Source organism: Narcine bancroftii, chromosome 2 (assembly GCF_036971445.1).
Source record: "Narcine bancroftii isolate sNarBan1 chromosome 2, sNarBan1.hap1, whole genome shotgun sequence".
Lineage (NCBI taxonomy): Eukaryota > Metazoa > Chordata > Chondrichthyes > Torpediniformes > Narcinidae > Narcine > Narcine bancroftii.
Window position 1 is genome coordinate 356,205,021 of NC_091470.1, and position 19,462 is coordinate 356,224,482.

A 19,462-nucleotide genomic window follows, 5' to 3' on the forward strand; every position below is an offset into this window, starting at 1 on the left:
ATAGAAGAGCAAAGGGAGACATGGCCCAATTTCTAAGACACTGTTTCAGCCTGGCCGAAAGCTCAGTGTCCGGTTCTCAGCACAGACTTTAGGAAAAGAGGCAAAATCTTTCGAGATTCACTGAAAATATTCCAAGTTAGAGCGATGTGTGGAGAGGAAGGCTCTGGTGTTCCCAAACCCCTTGGATGTAGTGTTTGAGGGTTTGGGAGATACTGCTGAAGATGGCAGGGGGAGGAGAACAGTTCCACAGGCATGGCCCTGCACTCATCCAGAATCACTTGCACACCCATGTTGCCTTCCTGCCCTCCCTTATCCATCTATCATCCCCTGCCTGTGGGGCTGTGCCCCCCACACCCTTCCCCCCCACCACCATTTTGTTCGTGCGCTTGCCTACATTTTGCTCATATCTTGATGAAGGGCTCAAGCCCAATACGTTGGTTATGTATCTTTATCTTTGCTACATAAAATACAGTGTTTAACCTGCTGAGTTTCTCCAGCATTATGTTTATATTTTTTATCCCCAGTGACATCTAGTTTCTCAAGAGTTGCTGAAGTTGCATTAACCCAGGTCAAGTGGAGAGCACTGAAGGAGTTCAGCACTGTTGGAGGGGTCACATATTTCACGACAAATTAAACCAACAGCCTCATTTGTCCTCCTAGTGGTCATTAAAAAATCTCTATTACTTCAGGGAGCAGAAGAGATCTCCCATGTCTGGCTGATACTTGGCCCTCGAAGGTCACAGGCCCAATTTTAACATTTAAGAAAAATTTGAATAGGTACATGGATGGGAGAGGTTAAGGTGATACACCACTAGCCTACTGCAGGGGGCGATCTCTGTACCTGCAGGAAGGTAACTGGAGGACAGACCACACCTGGCCGGCTGTCAATCAGCCGACCTGAATAGACTAAACTCCACCCGGCCGGCTGTCAATCAACTACCCAGGATATAATCCTGAGCCGGCCTCTCTTGAGCCAGTCACTCGGAAGTCACCAGTACAGCTACCAGTGTAGCAGAGACTTTTAACTGAATAAAGCCTGTTGAACAGTCTTTCTCGAGTTTTGTGTCTGCTTCCTGCTGTAGCCGTGCATCACAGAGGTGGAGGGCTATGGACTGGGTGCAGGTCAGTGGGACGAGGTAAAATAATACTTTGACATAGACTAGAAAGGCCAAGGGGCCTGTTTCTGTGATGTAATGTTCCATGGTTGACTAAATGGAATTATCTGGTCATTATCATGTTACTAATATTTTTACTGGAATGCATGCCTGGTAGTGGTGGTGGAGGCTGGTACAATAGGGACATTCAAAAGAAGTTAGGTACATGGATGTAAGAAAAAAAGAGAGGTGGGTGTGAGGTAGGGAATGATTAGTTTGTTGTGTAGCAGGTTTACATAGCCTGGCACAGCATCGTGGGCTGAAGGGGCTATACTCTACGGTAATGCTCTATGTTCTATAATGGCGCAAGCCAATAGAACAGTGACTAAATCAAAAGTCAATGGTTATGAAAGGCTTGAATGTCCTAAAGGAATGATGTGAGTTTTTTTTTAATGTTTATATGCAGAGACTCAAACAGACACACCAGAAACCTACTGAAAAAAACATATTTTTGCCTCACACTTAAAGGCAGGTCGTTCAGGAAGCTCACTAGACTGTTTTTGTTTCAATGTGCGTGGATGAGCAGATAAGTGAGATGGGTGATAGAGTGTCTACCTGAGACATTTAGCATATCGTCAATCCTTCCAGTGATCCAGTAATAGCCATCTCCATCTCGCCTGCAACCTGCACAACAAAGCTCTCTGTGAGAAATTCATCTGACTGGAAAAGAAAATGATTTATCATCCTCAAACATAAACCAACCAGCTGTGGAACAATAGAGCGTGCATATTTAAAGGCAGCAGATGCTGGAATCTGGAGTAAATAAACAAGCTGCTGGTGGAACTCAACATATCGAGCAGCATCGATGGGAGAAAAGGAAGCCATCTGGAGAAAGGCTCCTGACCCAAATCATCGGCAGTTCATTTTTGCCCACTGATGTGCCTCAACCCAGCTGTTTGATTTTGGCTCAAAGATGGTTAAATACAACTTTAAGACTCAGCCAAGCTTCAGAAAGACACCTGCTTCCCATAGAGCAGTGGTTCCCAACCTTTTTCTTTCCACTCACATACCACTTTTAAGTAGTCCCTATGCCAGAGGTTCTCTGTGATTAGTAAGGGATTGCTTAGTAAGGTGGTATATGGGTGGAAAGAAAAAGTTTGAAAACCATTGTTTTATCGTACCTAATTGACTCGTTATGTGCACAGTCTCATAACTCCAAAGGAAATGGGGCCAATGACAACTTTTCTCAAGCAAAGTAGTTCAGTAACAATTGGGTCTAGAGCAGTGGTTCTCAACCTTTTCTCCCCACTCCCATACCTCCTTAAGTAATTCCTTACTAATCACAGAGCACCAATGGCATAGGATTACTTAAAGGGGTATGTGAGTGGAAAGAAAAAGTTTGGGAACCGCTGCTGTGGAGTCACAGAGTTGCACGGCATGGAAACAGGCCCTTCACCTACACTCATCCTGTCTGGACCCATTAAGACCTTATCTTTGCCTTGCCTGTTTAAGTGCCTTTCTAAATACTTCTTTAGCATAATCATTGTGTCCAACGACACCACCTCATCTGGTACGGATCAACTACTCTGTCTCTCTTGTCCCTCAGCTGCACAAAGAGCTTGTGTCTGTCAAAATAGTAACTGCATATTGAGGCTGAAACAGTGACAGCATTTAAAATCAAGCCTTCGCTCTGCCTTTCCCTTGTTCCCCTCCCCCTTTATTTTATGAAAAAAACTGTTCTTCCTGCCTCCTGACTCAGGCCTGAAACGTTGACTACCTTAAACTCCAGCACTTTTGCCTGCAGTGCTCTGCCTCTCCCTTGTTAGTTCTTAAGTTTTAGGTACAGTCTGCTCTGTGTAGTTGCAGTTAGTGCAAAGCTATTACAGCGCCAGATTCGAACCCGGGTTTGTACATTCTCCCCATGATCTGAGTGGATTTTCTCCGGGTGCTCTTCTTTCTTCCCACCTTCCAAAATGTATGGGGATGGAAGGTTAATTGGATGTAATTGGGCAGCACGGGTTTCAATGGCCAGAATCAGCTTCTACTGTGCTGCATTGTAAAAGACACTGGTTGTCCTTGACCTATCATAGTCTATTCTCAACAGGGGCCTTACAGACCCCCTTGGGGCCACAGCACACTTAAGTAAAGGTCTCATTTTCTTTTCACCTCATGTAACAATTTTTTTTGTATTTTTGTGTGTAGTCAGTAGGAAAGAAACCAACTAAACTTGACTGCTTCACAAGGAAAAGGACCCATAAACTTTCAGTAGAGTCCTAAGAGGAGCAGAGCTTTGAGAATGGCTGGTCTACAGGGTGTTTTTTCACTGCAACATTGGACCACTCAGAGAGTAGTGTGGGCAACAAGGTCATTAGCGAACAGCTTGGGGAGGGGGGTTCCCCAACAACTGCAGCAGTGACCTTCACTGGTATCATTTATTTAAGATTTTTTTAACAAAAGAAATGAACCAAAAAATGAAAGACAGGCTATCCAATCAAGCCTACATTAGTGCATAGATCAGTGTTTCTCAACCGATGTCTCCAGAACCCTAGGGTTCCGCGAGAAACAGTGATAAATAGGCGAATGCATTTTTAAGTAATTGTTGTTTAATTTTATATTCGGAATTTTACTATACACGGACGACATATATTGATGGAAGATCTTTGGTTATTATAATAATTTAAAATTATAATAATCATAGGGAGTGCATTTAGCGATGTCGATATGGTGCCAGTGTGAAACCGCCTTCACTGGTTAGTGGACAGGACCTGTACGTGGCGGATTAATTTACCTTTATTTGCTTCAGTTTTATTTGCCCTAGATTGTATCTTCCCCAAACAGTTATTACGTTTCCTGGAGAGAAGCAACCGAGGGATAAAAATCTGGAAAGTATACCCCGAGCTGGTCTCTTCAGTCTGAAAAGTTCCTCATACCTCAAAACCAGATACTCGAGTCCAGTCCAGAAGATAACACCGACCATGTAAATATCAACAGTTAAATGCACAAATGTGTTGGAGAAACTCAGCAGGTCCGTAGGATGCTGCATGACCTGCTGAGTTTTCTCCAGCACATTTGTGTATTGCATTCAATCACAGCATCGGCAGGCCTTCTTGTTCAACAAGTATTAACAGTTCGACTTTTTTGTGCCGAGGCTGCACAAGTTTTTGGATCCAGAGGGGTACTTCCAGGTTGAAGTCAAACACTGCAAGCCAGCAGTTCTGTGAGAAGATGAGCTAGGATGTTCACACCGGTACAAAATTCTACTAAACATGAACATGAAGCCCATGAGAACATTGAAGAGGGCCGTAAATGAAAGGGCTCGCTCAGAATCATTTAGGCTCCACCACAACTGGGTGGCAATTATAGAATTGGAAACGTCCACTTTCCACTAGTTGGTGCCCTCTATCACCTTGTATTTTTGCTCCACACTTCAGTGCCCACTCAAGGGAGAGCCTCCAACATTATCCAGCCTACTCTGGATCCCATCAATTGTCCAACTCACATCTCCATCAATTACAAGACCCTTACCCTGTCATCTGCCTGACCTAATACTCCTCACTATCTGCCCTCTCTGGTTATCTGCTTGAGATCCCTCGAACAGCCTCCTAAACCCTCAGTGATTCTTTCTGCAACCGGTCCTTCGTGTCATTTTCTCCCTTTCTCTGCGTTCTCCACACTGTGGAAAATTGGGCTCATCTATCAATGAGAAGAACTAGAACCTCCCCTTCAGAATTGTTCCTTTTCAGTGGACTACTGATAATGACAAAACTGGAAATCTGCAATGAAAAAAAATGATGGAAACACTTAGCAGGTCAGACAGCATCTGTGGAAAGACACTGTCGGGGTTTTTTAATGTACAAAAGCCACGTTATCGCCTGCTCAAGTTTAAATAAAAAGGCAAATTTGCCTTTTATGCAGAGGATGGGAAAAGCAGATAGCGTAGTCTTTTTATGTAGCCCAGAGCAGCGCGCCGGCTTTTCAGGTCAAACGGGAAAGGATGTGTAACACAGTCACAGCCGCCCTGCGACAACCTCCCCACCCCACTGCCTGAGGGAGCGGGGCAGAGCGAGCGAGCACAGCCTGACAGCTCCACCGGCCACTCTGTGGTAGCGCAGAGGGGCAACGGGGCTGTCAGCGTGTCATCAATCATCTTGCCTTCCTGTTTGGAGCTGCTTTCAGCGGCCATCCTTTTATGCAGGAGGTGGAGCAACTTAACTCCACCTCTCAGTGTACCCCACTAGGCGGATGGAAGATGGAGCGAATTCGAGAACTCATTCCACCTTCGGACTTTTTATGGAAGTAAGTGCAGCGATGTAAAGATGGAGAATCTCTGTCTTTACATTCACTTTTTTTTCTTTTAAAGGGCTTAGGGTTAATGCTTCAGATCAAATATAATTTATTAAATATGAAAGGGGTTCCAACTTTGTTTTTCCTCTCTTTCATGGACAATGCATGACCTTCTGAGTGTTTTTAAGCACTTTTTCAAAAAATTATCATTGTTTGGATGCTTCTATTCAATTTGATGTAATCTGTTCCCCAGCCTTGAACTGGTTCAGTTGTCCTGAGACAGTCAAGAGTAGTTGGCAACTCACCACTCTCAGAGAGAGAGAGAAAATAAATCACTGAAAATCAATCTCATGTGTGGCTCAGACCTGTGAATCCTAAGTAAGTTATTCAATAATTAAGTAATCAACTCTTATTATTTGATGTATCTCTATCACCCTCTTCAATGCTGTTACATAAATTGACTCCCATCTCTTTCAGAGAGATTCTTTAAATAAGGAATCACACTTTTCTTCTAAACATATTCCAAGGCTGCTTTGATGATAAGAGCTTGAAATATAGACATAACAGTAACTGTAACAGGCCCTTCTGACCCACGAGCCCGTGCCGCCCAATTACACCTACAACCCCCAGAACGTTTTTGAACAGTGGGAGGAAACCAGAGCACCCAGAGGAAACCCAAGCAGACACAGGGAGGAGGTACAAACTCCTTAAAGACAGCGCTGGATTCAAACAAGGGTCGCTGGCACTGTAACATTATTACACAAACCCCACTGCCCTAACTGATCCCCAGGAATCACTCAACAGAAGGTCAAATCGATCAATATCACCCTAAAAAAAAAGTAATTAAATGCAATAATAATGGTTTACGATCTCCAGTCAGGTAAAATCCTGGGAACTGTTTGAAGTAAGTCATCTCGAAACGTTCATCATCTCCATATATTGTGCGCAGTATAGATGGCCAAGGCTGCTTGAAGACCTGAAAGCAGGATAAAATCACCAGGAAAATAATATCCACACAGCACCTGAGGACAAGTTGATGCACCATCAATTACTTGAAAGGCTATTGTAGAGAAGCCAATAGGCTTTTATTCACTTAAGAACACAAGCACATCCATACTGTTTGGTTGTCCTGCACTGAGCTGCAGGAGGCTGTGGAACAACCACCTTTATGTAGGAGCCTGTGGGAAGGGGCCACAGGTACAACTGGCCAATAGGTGTTCCTGGCCAGACAATTATACAATAATAATGGTTTATCACACAAGTCATGTGCAATTATCTCCATACACCATTGATCACATTTATAAAAACACACAGAAATGCAGGAGAAACTCAGCCGGTCTCGCAGCATCCATAGGAGGTAAAGATATACCAGTATATACAACATTTCGGGCCTGAGCCTTTCAAGAAGGGCGTGGTTAGTGTAGTGGAGCAGCTCTGTTAGTATAGTGCTTAGCTCAATGCTGTTACAGCACCAGTGACCAGGGTTCAAATCCAGCACTGTATGTAAGGATTTGTACATTCTCCCTGTGTCTGTGTGGATTTCCTCCGGGCACTCCAGTTTCCTCCACCCTTCAGAACATACAGAGGTTGTAAGTTGATTGGGTGGAATTGGAAGCCATAGGCTTGCAGGCTGAAAGGGCCTGTTAAAATGCTGTATGTCCAAATTAAAACATCAGTCATATATCTATGGACACTGCAAGACTGGCTGTGTTCCTCCAATATTTCTGTGTGCTTTTACTACAATCACATCATCTGAAGACTTCAGTGTTTCACACCATTGATCATATCAGCATTCAAGAAGGTTCAAGCCTCCATGCTGACTCGAAAACACAAATATTAGATCACTAAAAATAAAGACCAGAGATCTGGACTGAGGGGTAAATACTTTGGGATGGCAGGGATAGAGTAGCGGTTGGCACCAGTGACTCGGGTCCAAATCTGGCATGGTCTGCAAGAAGTTCATACCTTCTCCCTGTGTCATCGTGGGTTTCCTCCAATGGGGTTAGTAGGTTAAGTAGTCACATAAATATAATTGCGCAGCGCAGGCTCATGACCTGTCATCGTGCTGTAGGTTCGAATCTTAAAATGTAATTTCCCGGATCATCTTCACTTTTCCCACTGAGTGCCAACATCCATGTCAGCCAATAGGTTGAGCCTCAGCGTAATGGCTCACCTGAAGGACAACACTTCCAACACTGTTGCCCTCGAGCACTGAGCTTTGTGGGATCTTGCTGAGTGCTATATCCTTCATAAATTACCAACAGTCACTATTTCCATTATTGGTGAAGCAGAGGATACCAGGAAAGGCGCTAAATATATCCCATTTATCTTAAGCTCACCTTCTTACTGCTATAAATATAGAGTAAACCTGGCAACATTGTAAACCACTAATCATACCATCTCCTCTGTACATCAACGATCCTCATCATTTGGCAATTCACTGCATACTTTCCCCTTACATTTCACCTTCCAAAATGCCCAGATGAACTTCCATCTGTCACCTCTCTGCCCAAGTTTCCACTGATCTATATCCCGCTGGGTCATCTGACAACCTTCTCTCACCAACCACAACTTCATATCATTTGCAAACATGCTAATCAGATTGCCTACTTGGTGACAGCATAATCGTGGATCGCATGCAACTTAATCTTCTGGACTAGCTAAACAAAATGTGAAGTACTAGAAGGAAGGAGCAGTCCCTGTGTCCTTCCTTCCACTAATTTGCCCCCTTCCCTCTCCTCCACTCTTCCTCCCTTCATGAAATTGATGCTTTATTGAGGTGCTTTTCCAAAGGCTCCAGCTGTTTCTCCCCCACCTAAGGGTTCAGTTTTAGAGGGGATGATCTGCATTTTGGATTTAATTTGGGACAGACATACTCTGGTAAACAAGCACTTCCAACTCTCGTCCCATTAACCTAAAATTGCACCAGTGTTTTCCTTTCAGTACTTGTTGTTCCTTCAGATAGTAACACCGGCACCATAGAACACGACAGCCGAGAAACCATCTAGCTCGTGCCGATCTATTTTCCTGCCTAGTCACATTGCCCTCCATACCCCTCCCATCCACATACTATCCAACTTTTTCTTAACTGTTGAAATGGAGTCCGCATTCACCACTTCAGCTGGCAGCTTGTTCCACGCACATACCACCTTCTGAGTAGAAGTTCACCCTTAAACGTTTCACCTTTCACGCTTAACCCATGCCCTCTCATTATTGTCTCACCCAACCTCAGTAGAAAAATCCTGCTTGCATTTACTCTATCAATACCCTTTATTATTTTGTACACCTCTATCAAATCTCTCCTCATTGTCCAGATGTAATCAAAACCCATTTTAATCAAGAAAGAATACTCACTCCTTCCACTCTCATCACATTATGAATGCCAACTTTCATTGCATGGTGTTCAGGGAAGTACTGCTCAATGCTATTATTTTCAATGGAAGAACATTTGGCTGGTCGTATCCCTGGCAACCTGTGATTCATCTTGCAGACCAAATCCAAATTTAACACTAGATAACATTTTAGTACTTTCAATCACTTTGAATCATCTCAGATGCTAGATGTATCAGCTGACATTTATTTCACTGTATTCTAAATGGAACACCAATTAAGAATTGTTCAAAGTACATGGGCAGAACAGCTAGTGGGGCGGTTGGCACAACAGCATTACAGTGCCAGAGAACCAGGTTCAATCAAGCGCTGTCTCCTCATGATCTATGTGGGATTCCTCCAGGTGCTCTAGTTTCCTCCCACCATCCAAAAATGTAGAGGATTGGTGGGTTAATTGGGAGACAAGGGTTTCATGGGCCGGAAGGGCCTTCTACCATGCTGTGTCATGATTTTTTTTTCAAATCCCTCTAATACATACTCAGAAAAGAAGAAAAATATTCCAGCATGAAATAATTGCTTCTAGACTGAGTCTTATCCAACCTCTCAGAAACATCTCAACCCAATTTCTAAGCAATGAATTATTGTTCAGCTTGCAACACTGAAACATTTTTGCAAGAGTAAATTGTAATCTCACGGAGAAGAACTGGCAGCAAACTGTAACAACCAAACAAATACCAAATACCATAATGTCAATGTACAAGACAATTCTTGTATAAGACAACCCTCAGAATTATCACTTGCAAAGTCGATTTTGAGCTTTGCTCACTGTATTAGACTACCCCAAGTCTGGCACTTACTACTGACCAGTGGAGTGATGCTACCACCATATTTTAAAAGCAAATTACCCAGTAAAGGTTTACATTTTATTCATATATTTTAAGATAAACCACAGTCGGCTCCTTTAACAGGCTGAGGCTGTAGTACGCTCTATCTCACCTACAGGCATGAACTTGTCGAATGAGATATTTACCAATTCATAAGTTAAGAGTGAACTGCACCAATTCCATAAGGCATAAGAGCAGAAATGGACTATTCAGCCCATCAAGTCTCCCCCACCATTCAATCATGAGAAGATCCATTTTCCCACTCAGCCCCACTGCCTGGCCTTCTCCCTATAACCTTTGATGCCTTGGCTAATCAAAAGCCTATCAATCTCTGCCTCAAATATACCCAATGACTTGCCCTCCACAACCGCCTGTGGCAACAAATTCCACAGATTCACCACCCCCTGGCTGAAGAAATTTCTCCTCATCTCTGTCCTAAATGGTCGCCCTTCAGCCTGAAGTTGTGCCCTCTTGTCCTAGACTCTCCTACCATGGGAAACAAGCCTTCTACATCTACTCAGTCGATGTCTTTCAACATTTGAAATGCTTCAGTGAGATCCCTCCTCCCTTCATTCTCCTAAATTCCAAGGAATACAGGCCAAGAGCCGTCAAGTGTTCCTCACATGATAACCCTTTCATTCCCAGAATCATCCTTGTGAACCTTCTCTGACCCTCTCCAACGTCAGCACATTGTTTCTGAAATAAATGAGGAGTCCAAAACTGCTCACCATACTCCAAGTGAGGTCTCACCAGTGCCTTATAAAGTCACAACATCACTTCCCTGCTCTTACAGTATATTCTAATCCTCTTGAAATGAATGCCAGCAACCACTTACCAAGTATCCTTCAGCTTCTCCCTGCAACTCTTCGCCATGTTCGTTCAGAATGGCAGGGAGGACTCCAAAGAAAGGAAATGTCTGTAGGATTGGGTGGGACATGTGAAAGCACTAATTAATAGAAATAGGTTGGAAAAGATACAACTCAAAAAAAAAACAACAATTCATCAGGTGTAAAACTTACAGCAGATCCTGGTTTCAGTGGGATAGCAGCCGGCAATGGTGTAATCATTGGACCACCCTGTGCACACAAACAGGACATGTATTTTTAGCACACACATGAACTAGCTGAGCAGGGTTGATGAGCTGAATGGTCTGCATAGACAAGTTAGAAATGTTCTTCAACATTACAGATTGGAACACTACAGATTAGAATACAGTAAATGCCGGCATAAAAGAGAGGCTTAAAACTTTAAAATGTCACCCCCAAACCAGGGGTCATCTTATACACTGTCCAAATAGCCACTTTCAGGTGCTCAGACGCAGATAATGCGCTGGTAGACGCAGCTGGGGGAGTGCAGGAGAGACGTTCAGGTGGCCACGGAGAAGGCGCCTTTCTGTCACCTGAACATACCGGCTGAAGGAGAGCCGCGTCCGAGCGAACGCAGCTCCTGTGGACAGTGGCCGTAGTCACTGATACGTTCTCTTCCCCTCTCCAAGCCCTGTATCTCTTTTGAGATATCTTCAGACCTTTAATTTTGACCTCTTATTTATGTCAGCATTTAATTGTGCCAACTTTGGCAGCCCTACCTTCAGCTGTCAAGGTTCTGAGTTTTGGAAGCAATGTACTGAGTTTTTGGTTATGTAATCTAATGCCCCAAAGTAGTTTTTTTCAAAACCGAATAAACGCTTTGCGACATTAAACGTAAGGCGCTGTTGTTAAATTGTTACCTACCTGATGGCGAGTGAAACAATATTTAATAGGATATTAAATATTTTAGAAGAATTGTGTCTTGCAAGGCTGCGTTCAGGTGCAACGGGGAATGCTCCGAGCAAGAGAATATACCTACCCGAGGAGGGTTAGGTAAGTGCTCCCCAGGGCCAGGTTCTCCATTTTCAGGTGGCCACCCGACAGCTGCATTGGGGTAGAATAGGCAGCTTTCCAGTCAGGTATTCTGGCCACCTGAAAGCGGCTAGACGGCAACGTCTCGGCTCTCCCCTGCGTATACATGCGAACCTGGACTACGTAGTCTAGTGATCTCATCCTGAGTGGCAGGTGACTGATGATCTGGTAGGAAGAGTGGACTGAGTTGGCACCCACCTTTCTTCTCATGCTAAATACCTAATAATGATTGAGCTACTATAGGAGATGTATGTCACCAAAGACTCTCAAAAATTTCTACAGGTGTACCATGAAGAGCATTCTGTTGGGTTACTTCACTGTCTGGTATAGAGATGCACAGGAAAATACTCCAGAGGGTTGTTAAATTGGGCAGCGACATCACAGACGCCAGTCTTCACTCCATAAAGGTTATCTATAAGAGGCGGTGTCTTAAGAAAGCAGTCTCTATCCTTAAGGGCCCCCACCATCTTCACAAAACTACAATCAGGAAAAAGGTACAGGAGCCTGAAGACGAGCACTCAGCAACACAAGGACAGCTTCTTCCCCTCAGCCATCAGATTCCTGAATGGATAATGAACCACAGACACTACCTTATTTTATGCTATTTTGTTGCACTATTTATATTTGAAATGTATTTTATAGCAATATTTGCTCTGTTTCGCTACCGCAAAACAACGTATTTTGTGACATGTTCGTGACAATAAATTTTGATTCTGTAGTTTGGAAGTTAGGAAGCTGAATCAATTGGAAAGGAAAATACTTCCCTGATCACAAGCACCTTCAGCATCAGAATGGCAACTAGAGAAGAAGGTGAATCCTTATCAGCCTTTAAGTGTCGAGACAGAAGGAGAGAAATAAACTTAACAGGGTGAATATGTAATGACTTCCTAATTTATTTTCGGAGCCTGAAGATGTTGGATAGGCCTGTCTTTATTGTTTATCCTTAATTTACCTTAATTGCCCTCTTCATCAGCTGCAGTCTTTCTAGTGAAGGTGCTTCCATGGTGTTGTGGACTTCCAGTGATATATTTGAAAGGAAGAACCGGGGGCACCTTGGTGGGGAGCATGGAGGTGCTGGTGTTACCCTGCACTGCTGCACTTGCCCTTCATAACTGGCTTAGGTAGACAAGTTGGTCAGCATGGACATGTTGGGCAGAAGGGCCTGTTGCTGTACTGCAAAACTCTATGACTAAGATGCGAGAAATTGTGGGTTTGTCATGGTTACAAATCTGCCATCTGCCACTTTGGGATAAAAGGCAAGGACAGGTTGTTCTCAAATAACAAAGTCACTAAAGCTAACACTGGACAATGACGATTTGGCTTCCTGAACACTTTTGGGTGCATTTTATAGATTTTGGGCTGCTGATCACGTAAATGACCTCAACATTTTCCTTTGACATACCATTTCTTTTAGATACAACCTATTTTTATGATTCCCTGTCATATTTTAAGTCCACTTCAAGCATACAAAACCAGAGGAGTCACGTGATAGAGTAGTGGCCGGTAGGGTAAAACCAGCCCTCTCCAGAAAAGAAGAAAAAAAGTCAAGAAAAGACAAAGTTAAATAAATATAAAATATAAGAAATAAAAGATAAAGTTGCAGAGAAGAAAAAGAAGGTGGCACCTAAGAAGGAAAAAGTAAAAACAATGGGGATAAAAAAGAAAAGACACCAGAAAAGAAAGGAGAAGGCCTTACCTGCACAAAGGAACAGGGAGCCGTGGTGGTGAAGAGCGCCCGATCTCCAAGGTTGGTGTTGGCCCTGTGGAGTCGCGACCCCCCCAACTGGTGGACTGCAAAAATGGCTCTCTGAGCCAAACAAAAGTGAGCAACTGCGCATGCACGAGGAGTCGCGCATGAGCAGTGCGCAATCTAAGGTAAAGGAAAACACCGACAGGAGGGGAGCTCAGCCAAGGAGCGGGCAACCACAGCGCGACCAGCTGAGGGATGCCCAACACCAGGGCTCTCAGTTGGAAAATGAGGAAAGCGGAAGAAGAGGGAGTGAGTGCCAAGTGAGAAAGAAAGTCGACGGGGTGAACGGCAAGTGGAGCAGCAGCAGGAGGCTCGACAGATGAGCAGCTCAGAAGGAGAGGACCAACAGCAAGAGGCCCAGCAAGAAGAGGACCGACAAAGTGAGACAAGAAACTTGTCAGGAAAATCAGATGAGACACAGATACAAAGAAGAGAAGAAGAACAAGCACAGGTACAGACACAGAAGAAGAGGAAGAAGAAGACGAAGATCTTCACAGAGAAATAGAAGGTAAAACAGATGGACAGAATATGGATAAAGCTTTTTTTTGAAGAACAAATGAGAGCATTAAAAGAATGGTTGTCATTAGAATTTAGTGCAATTAAAATAAAAATGAAAAGAGCAGAAGATAAAATGCAAAGATTAGAACTGGTCATGACAGAAATAGGGAAAAGAGTAGAAAATGTGCAAGAACGAGAAACGGATGTAGAAATGGAAATAAATGACTTAATAGGAAAATTGGAAGAAAGTGATAAAAATGTTAGAGTCACTAGAGTTGTTAGCTCAGAAAATTGATATGTTGGAAAATTATAGTAGGCGAAACAACATAAAACTAGTGGGCCTAAAGGAAGATGAAGAAGGCACAAATATGAAATAATTTATAAAAGAATAGATCACGAAAGTCCTGGGAACGACAGAAATGCAGGAAGAAATGGAAATAGAAAGGGCACACAGATCACTAGCTCCGAAACCACAGACACATCAAAAACCAAGATCCATTTTAGTAAAATTTTTGAGATATACGACAAGAGAAAATATACTGGAGTGGGCAAGGAATAAAATTAGAGAAGACAATAAACCATTGGAATACAAGGGTCAAAAAATATTTTTTTACCCAGACATAAGTTTTGAACTCTTAAAAAATAGGAAGGAGTTTAATGCATCAAAATCAATCCTATGGAAAAAAGGTTATAAATTCATGTTAACACATCCAGCTGTGCTTAAAATATTTATCCCCGGGGAGCAAAACAGACTGTTCTCGGATCCGGAGGAAGCATGAGAATTTGCAGAATGCTTGCAGGACAGAAGGAGAGATGAAGAAATGTAATAAGAATGAAGAATGGTGATAAAGTATATGTAAAGATGTAAAAACAATGTATATGTAAAGAACTAAAGAAGGGAAAGAGAAGGGAAGGAAGGAAGGGGGAGAAAAGGGAGAACTTTGTTATATGTGTTAAAAAAAAGTGTTTTCTGGGGGGGTTGGGGGGAGAGAATAACCGTCACTGCAAAATCAGTTGATGCTTGCGAGCAGGTTCTCAATCCAAATGGAGAGGGGAGTTGTGGTTGCCCGGCAAGGGATAAGGGGCAACTCAGAGTGGGGGGGGATTTGGGGTTAAGGTAATATTGGATATGGGAGTTCTTGGAGTATTTTATGTTTTAAATGTGTTGTCATACATTGAGTTCAAAAAGGGAAAACTGAGAGATGAAAATAGGGAAAATGGTGGTGAGGAAGCAGAAATGAGGGGTAAACAGGATATGAGATGGCCACGTTGAACTATATGACTATAAACATTAATGGAATACACAACCAAATTAAAAGGAAGAGGCTATTAAATTTACTGAAAAAAGAAAAAAACAGATATAGCATTTGTGCAGGAAACACATCTAACTGAAGTGGAACATAATAAATTAAAGAGAGATTGGGTAGGGCACGTAGCGGCAACATCACATAATTCAAAAGCAGAGGTGTAGCTATATTAATTAATAAAAATGTACCAATCAAAATAGAGGAAGAAATAATAGATCCAGCAGGGAGGTATGTAATGATAAAGTGTCAGATATATTCAGAATTTTGGAATTTGCTCAATATATATGCACCTAACGAGGAGGATCAAAAGTTTATGCAGGACGTTTTTTTGAAGATTGTAGATACATGAGGAAATATATTGATAGGAGGGGATTTTAACCTTAATTTGGATCCAATGTTGGATAAAACTGGACCAAAGACAAGTAAAAAGAATAAAGTGGCCAAATTTATGGTTAAATCAATGCAGGAAGCACCCAAGGGAAAAGGAATACTCATATTATTCAAGTAGGCATAAAACATACTCAAGGATTGATATGTTTTTGTTGTCAGCCCATATTCAAGGGAGAGTTAGGAAAAATGAATATAAAGCTAGATTTCTATCTGATAATTCACGCCTGTTATTAGCAATAGAACCGGAGGACATCCCACCAAGAGCATATAGATGGAGGTTAAACTCCATGCTACTTAAAAGACAGGAATTTAGAGAATTTATTGAATGCCAAATTAAAATGTACTTTGAAATAAATATGGAATCAGTGAAAGACAAATTTATATTATGAGACCCAATGAAAGCCTTCATTAGAGGGCAGATAATAAGTTATGTAACTAAGATAAAAAAAGGACTACAATCAGGAAATAGAGCAGTTGGAAAGGGAGATAGTAAGTACAGAAAAGGAACTAGAAAAAAGGGATGATATAATGAAAAGGAGAGAATTGGCGGATAAAATATAAAAGACGAAACATTACAAACATACAAAGTGGAGAAGAACATAATGAGAATAAAGTAAAAGTATTACATACTGGGAGAAAAAACACATAAAATATTAGCCTGGCAACTTAAAACAGAACAAGCTAAAAGATTGTATTGACATCAAGGAAAAAGGACAAACAAATTACATATAATCCAACAGAGATTAATAAAAACTTTAAGGAATTTTATGAACAATTATACCAAACTGAGAACAAAGGGAAAGATGATAAAATAGAAGAGTTTTTAGCTAAAATTGAACTGCCGAAATTGCAAGAAGAGGAACAAAATAAACTGATAAAACCATTTGAAATAGAGGAAGTGCAGGATATATTAAAAAAGCTGCCGAACAATAAAACACTTGGAGAGGATGGATTCCCAATAGAATTCTATAAAACATTTAAAGAGTTATTAATTCCTTCTCTCCTGGAAGTAATGAACCAGATAGAAGAAACACAAAACTTGCCAGATTTATGAAAGACAGCAATAATTACAGTAATACCAAAGACGGGGAAGGCTCCATTAACACTAGCATCATATAGACCAATATCTCTAGTTAATTCAGATTATAAGATAATAGCAAAATTATTAGCAAACAGATTGGCCGACTATGTACCAAAAATAGTAAAACAAGATCAAACTGGATTTATTAAGAAAAGACGAACAGCGGATAATGTCTGTAAACTTATTAATCTAATTCATGCAGTTCAAGGAAATAAGAAGACAACAGTGCTGTTGCTTTAGACGCAGAAAAAGCCGTTGACGAAGTAGAATGGAATTATTTATTTAAAGTATTACAGAGAATCAATCTACCAGAAAAATATATTAAATTGGATTAAAGCATTATATAATGGACCATTGGCGAAGGTAACAGTAAATGGGTATGTATCGAACCAATTTAAATTAAGTAGGTCAACTAGGCAGGGATCTCCATTATCCCCCTCATTGTTGGGCTTAGCAATAGAACCATTGGCAGAACTGATAAGATCAGAAAATAAAATAAAAGGGATAAAACTAAAGGAGGAATATAAAATCAGTCTATTTGCAGGTGATGTCATAGTATACTTAACAGAACCAGAAATATCAATAAAAGAATTACATAAAAATTGAAGGAGTGTGGAGAAATATCGAGGTACGAGATCAATGCAAATAAAAGTGAAGTGATGCCAATGAATAACGTGGATTATACAGAATTTAAAAAAGAATCACCATTTAAATGGCAAACACAAGCAATCCGATACCTAGGGATCAGGTTAGATAATAACTTAAGCCACCTGTACAAACTAAATTATCAGCCACTAATAAAGAAATTGCAGGAAGACTTAGAACATTGGAAAGAATTACCGCTAACGTTGATAGGCAGGGTAAATTGCATTAAAATGAATGTCTTCCCAAGGATACAATACTTATTTCAATCGTTGCCAATTCCCTTAACAGAGAAATTCTTTAATGAACTAAAGAGAATAATAAGGAAATTCTTGTGGGAAGGGGGGAAACCGAGGATAGAGCTAGATAAATTAACAGAGAGGTACAACCAAGGTGGTTTGCAGTTACCAAACTTTAAAAATTATTATAGAGCAGCACAATTAAGGTATTTATCAGATTTTTACCAGACAAGGGAAAAACCAGACTGGACTAAGATAGAACTAGATAAGGAGGAGTCACGTGATGGAGTAGTGGCCGGACGGTGAACTCCAGCCCTCTCCAGAAAAGTCGGGAAAAACAAGAGAAAACACAAAGGCACAGAAATAAAAGTTACAGAAAAGTGAGTATAAAGGTGGAAAGAAGATGGCGACAAAAAAAGAAAAGTCGAAAGCAACGGTAAGAAGAGAGGAAGAGAAGACAAAGGAGGAAAAAGGTGAAGGCCTTACCTGTCCGAAGAGGCCCGCTGCGGAGAGAGAAACCCGCTCCCTCAGGTCGGTAAATAATGGACTACAAAAATGGCTCGCAGAGCCGAACAAAAGTGCGCAACCGCGCATGCGCGAAACTTCGCGCATGCGCGATGCGAATGAAAAAAAACACACCGACGGGAGGGGGGACCAGCTGGGGAGTCGATCTCCACAGCCGGCAACGACAGCTGCAGAACACCTGCAGCAAGAAGAGACCACAGAAGACAATAGAAACAAGATAGAAGAGGAGGAAAGGGCAACAAAGAAACAACAGATGGTCAACCCAGAGGAAGAAGAAGAGGAAGAGTATGGTGAAATAGAAGAAGAAAAGATAGGCAAGGTAAAGGATATACTTGCTCTTATTAAAGGATACATGGAGTCATTTAAAGAATGGCAAACACAGGAATTTAAGGATTTAAGAAAAAGAATAAACAACACAGAGGAGAAAATAATTAAAATGGAGATGACCTTAACAGAAATGGGAAAAAAAATGGACAAGATGGAAGAGCGGGCAGTAGCAGCAGAAATGGAGGTAGAAGACTTAAAAAAGAAATTGGAGAAATCTAATAAAAAAACTAAAGAGACACAAGAACTACTAGCTCAAAAAATAGATACAATGGAAAACCATAACAGAAGAAATAACATAAAGATAGTGGGCCTTAAGGAAGATGAAGAAGGCAAGAATATGAGGGAGTTTATAAAAGAGTGGATCCCTAAGACCCTAGGATGTCCAGAACTACAGCATGAAATGGAAATAGAAAGGGCACATAGAGTATTGGCCTCTAAACCACAACCACAACAAAAACCAAGATCTATTGTAGTAAAATTCCTAAGATATACTACAAGAGAAAAGGTACTGGAGAAGACAATGGAAAAAGTAAGAGAGGGCAACAAACCACTGGAGTATAAAGGGCAAAAAATCTTCATTTATCCAGATATAAGTTTTGAACTCCTAAAGAAGAGAAAAGAGTTCAATACAGCAAAGGCGATTTTATGGAAGAAAGGGTATAAATTTATACTAAAGCATCCAGCGGTATTGAAAATATTTATTCCAGGACAGCAAAACAGACTATTCTCGGATCCAGAAGAAGCACGAAAATTTGCAGAACAATTACAAAAATAGACTGAGGGAGGAAGACGGGTAATGAGAGTTAAAATGATCACGACTGATATGTATGTGGGTAAAGACAAAAATAGACTGAGGGATGAAGACGGGTAATGAGAGTAAAAATGATCACGATTGATATGTATGCAGGTAAAGAGGTATAAGAGTGAATAGAGACAATGAGCATACATGAATGTATCTGTACTTAGAGGAAAATATAGATAGTATAGACAAGAATTAATAAGGGAAGGTAATGGAATAGAGAGAATAAGGAGGGAATTAAAAGAGGGACCTTTGTGACATATGAAAAGTGAAATCTTTTCTGGGGGAGGCGGGGTGGGGGGAAATAGCGGTCACTGCACAATCAGTTGACGCTTGCGAGTGGATTCGCAAATCCAAATGGAGAGGGGAGATGTGGTTGTCCGACAAGGGATAAAGGACAACTCAGGAGGTGAA

At 41.5% G+C, this 19,462-nt stretch overlaps 1 protein-coding gene across 3 annotated transcripts in view; it reads right to left on the minus strand.

Moving 5' to 3' along the window:
* Positions 1 to 19,462, minus strand: part of LOC138755782 (acetyl-coenzyme A synthetase, cytoplasmic-like) — a 164,178-nt gene that overhangs the window by 16,029 nt on the left and 128,687 nt on the right. For all 3 annotated transcript variants that reach the window (XM_069922386.1, XM_069922388.1, XM_069922385.1), the window contains 4 exons: positions 10,612 to 10,668; positions 10,428 to 10,508; positions 6,246 to 6,354; positions 1,710 to 1,778 (listed from right to left, as the gene is read on the minus strand). In XM_069922386.1, coding sequence (XP_069778487.1) covers positions 1,710 to 1,778; positions 6,246 to 6,354; positions 10,428 to 10,508; positions 10,612 to 10,668 — 316 coding nt within the window. The remainder of the gene's footprint in view (positions 1 to 1,709; positions 1,779 to 6,245; positions 6,355 to 10,427; positions 10,509 to 10,611; positions 10,669 to 19,462) is intronic.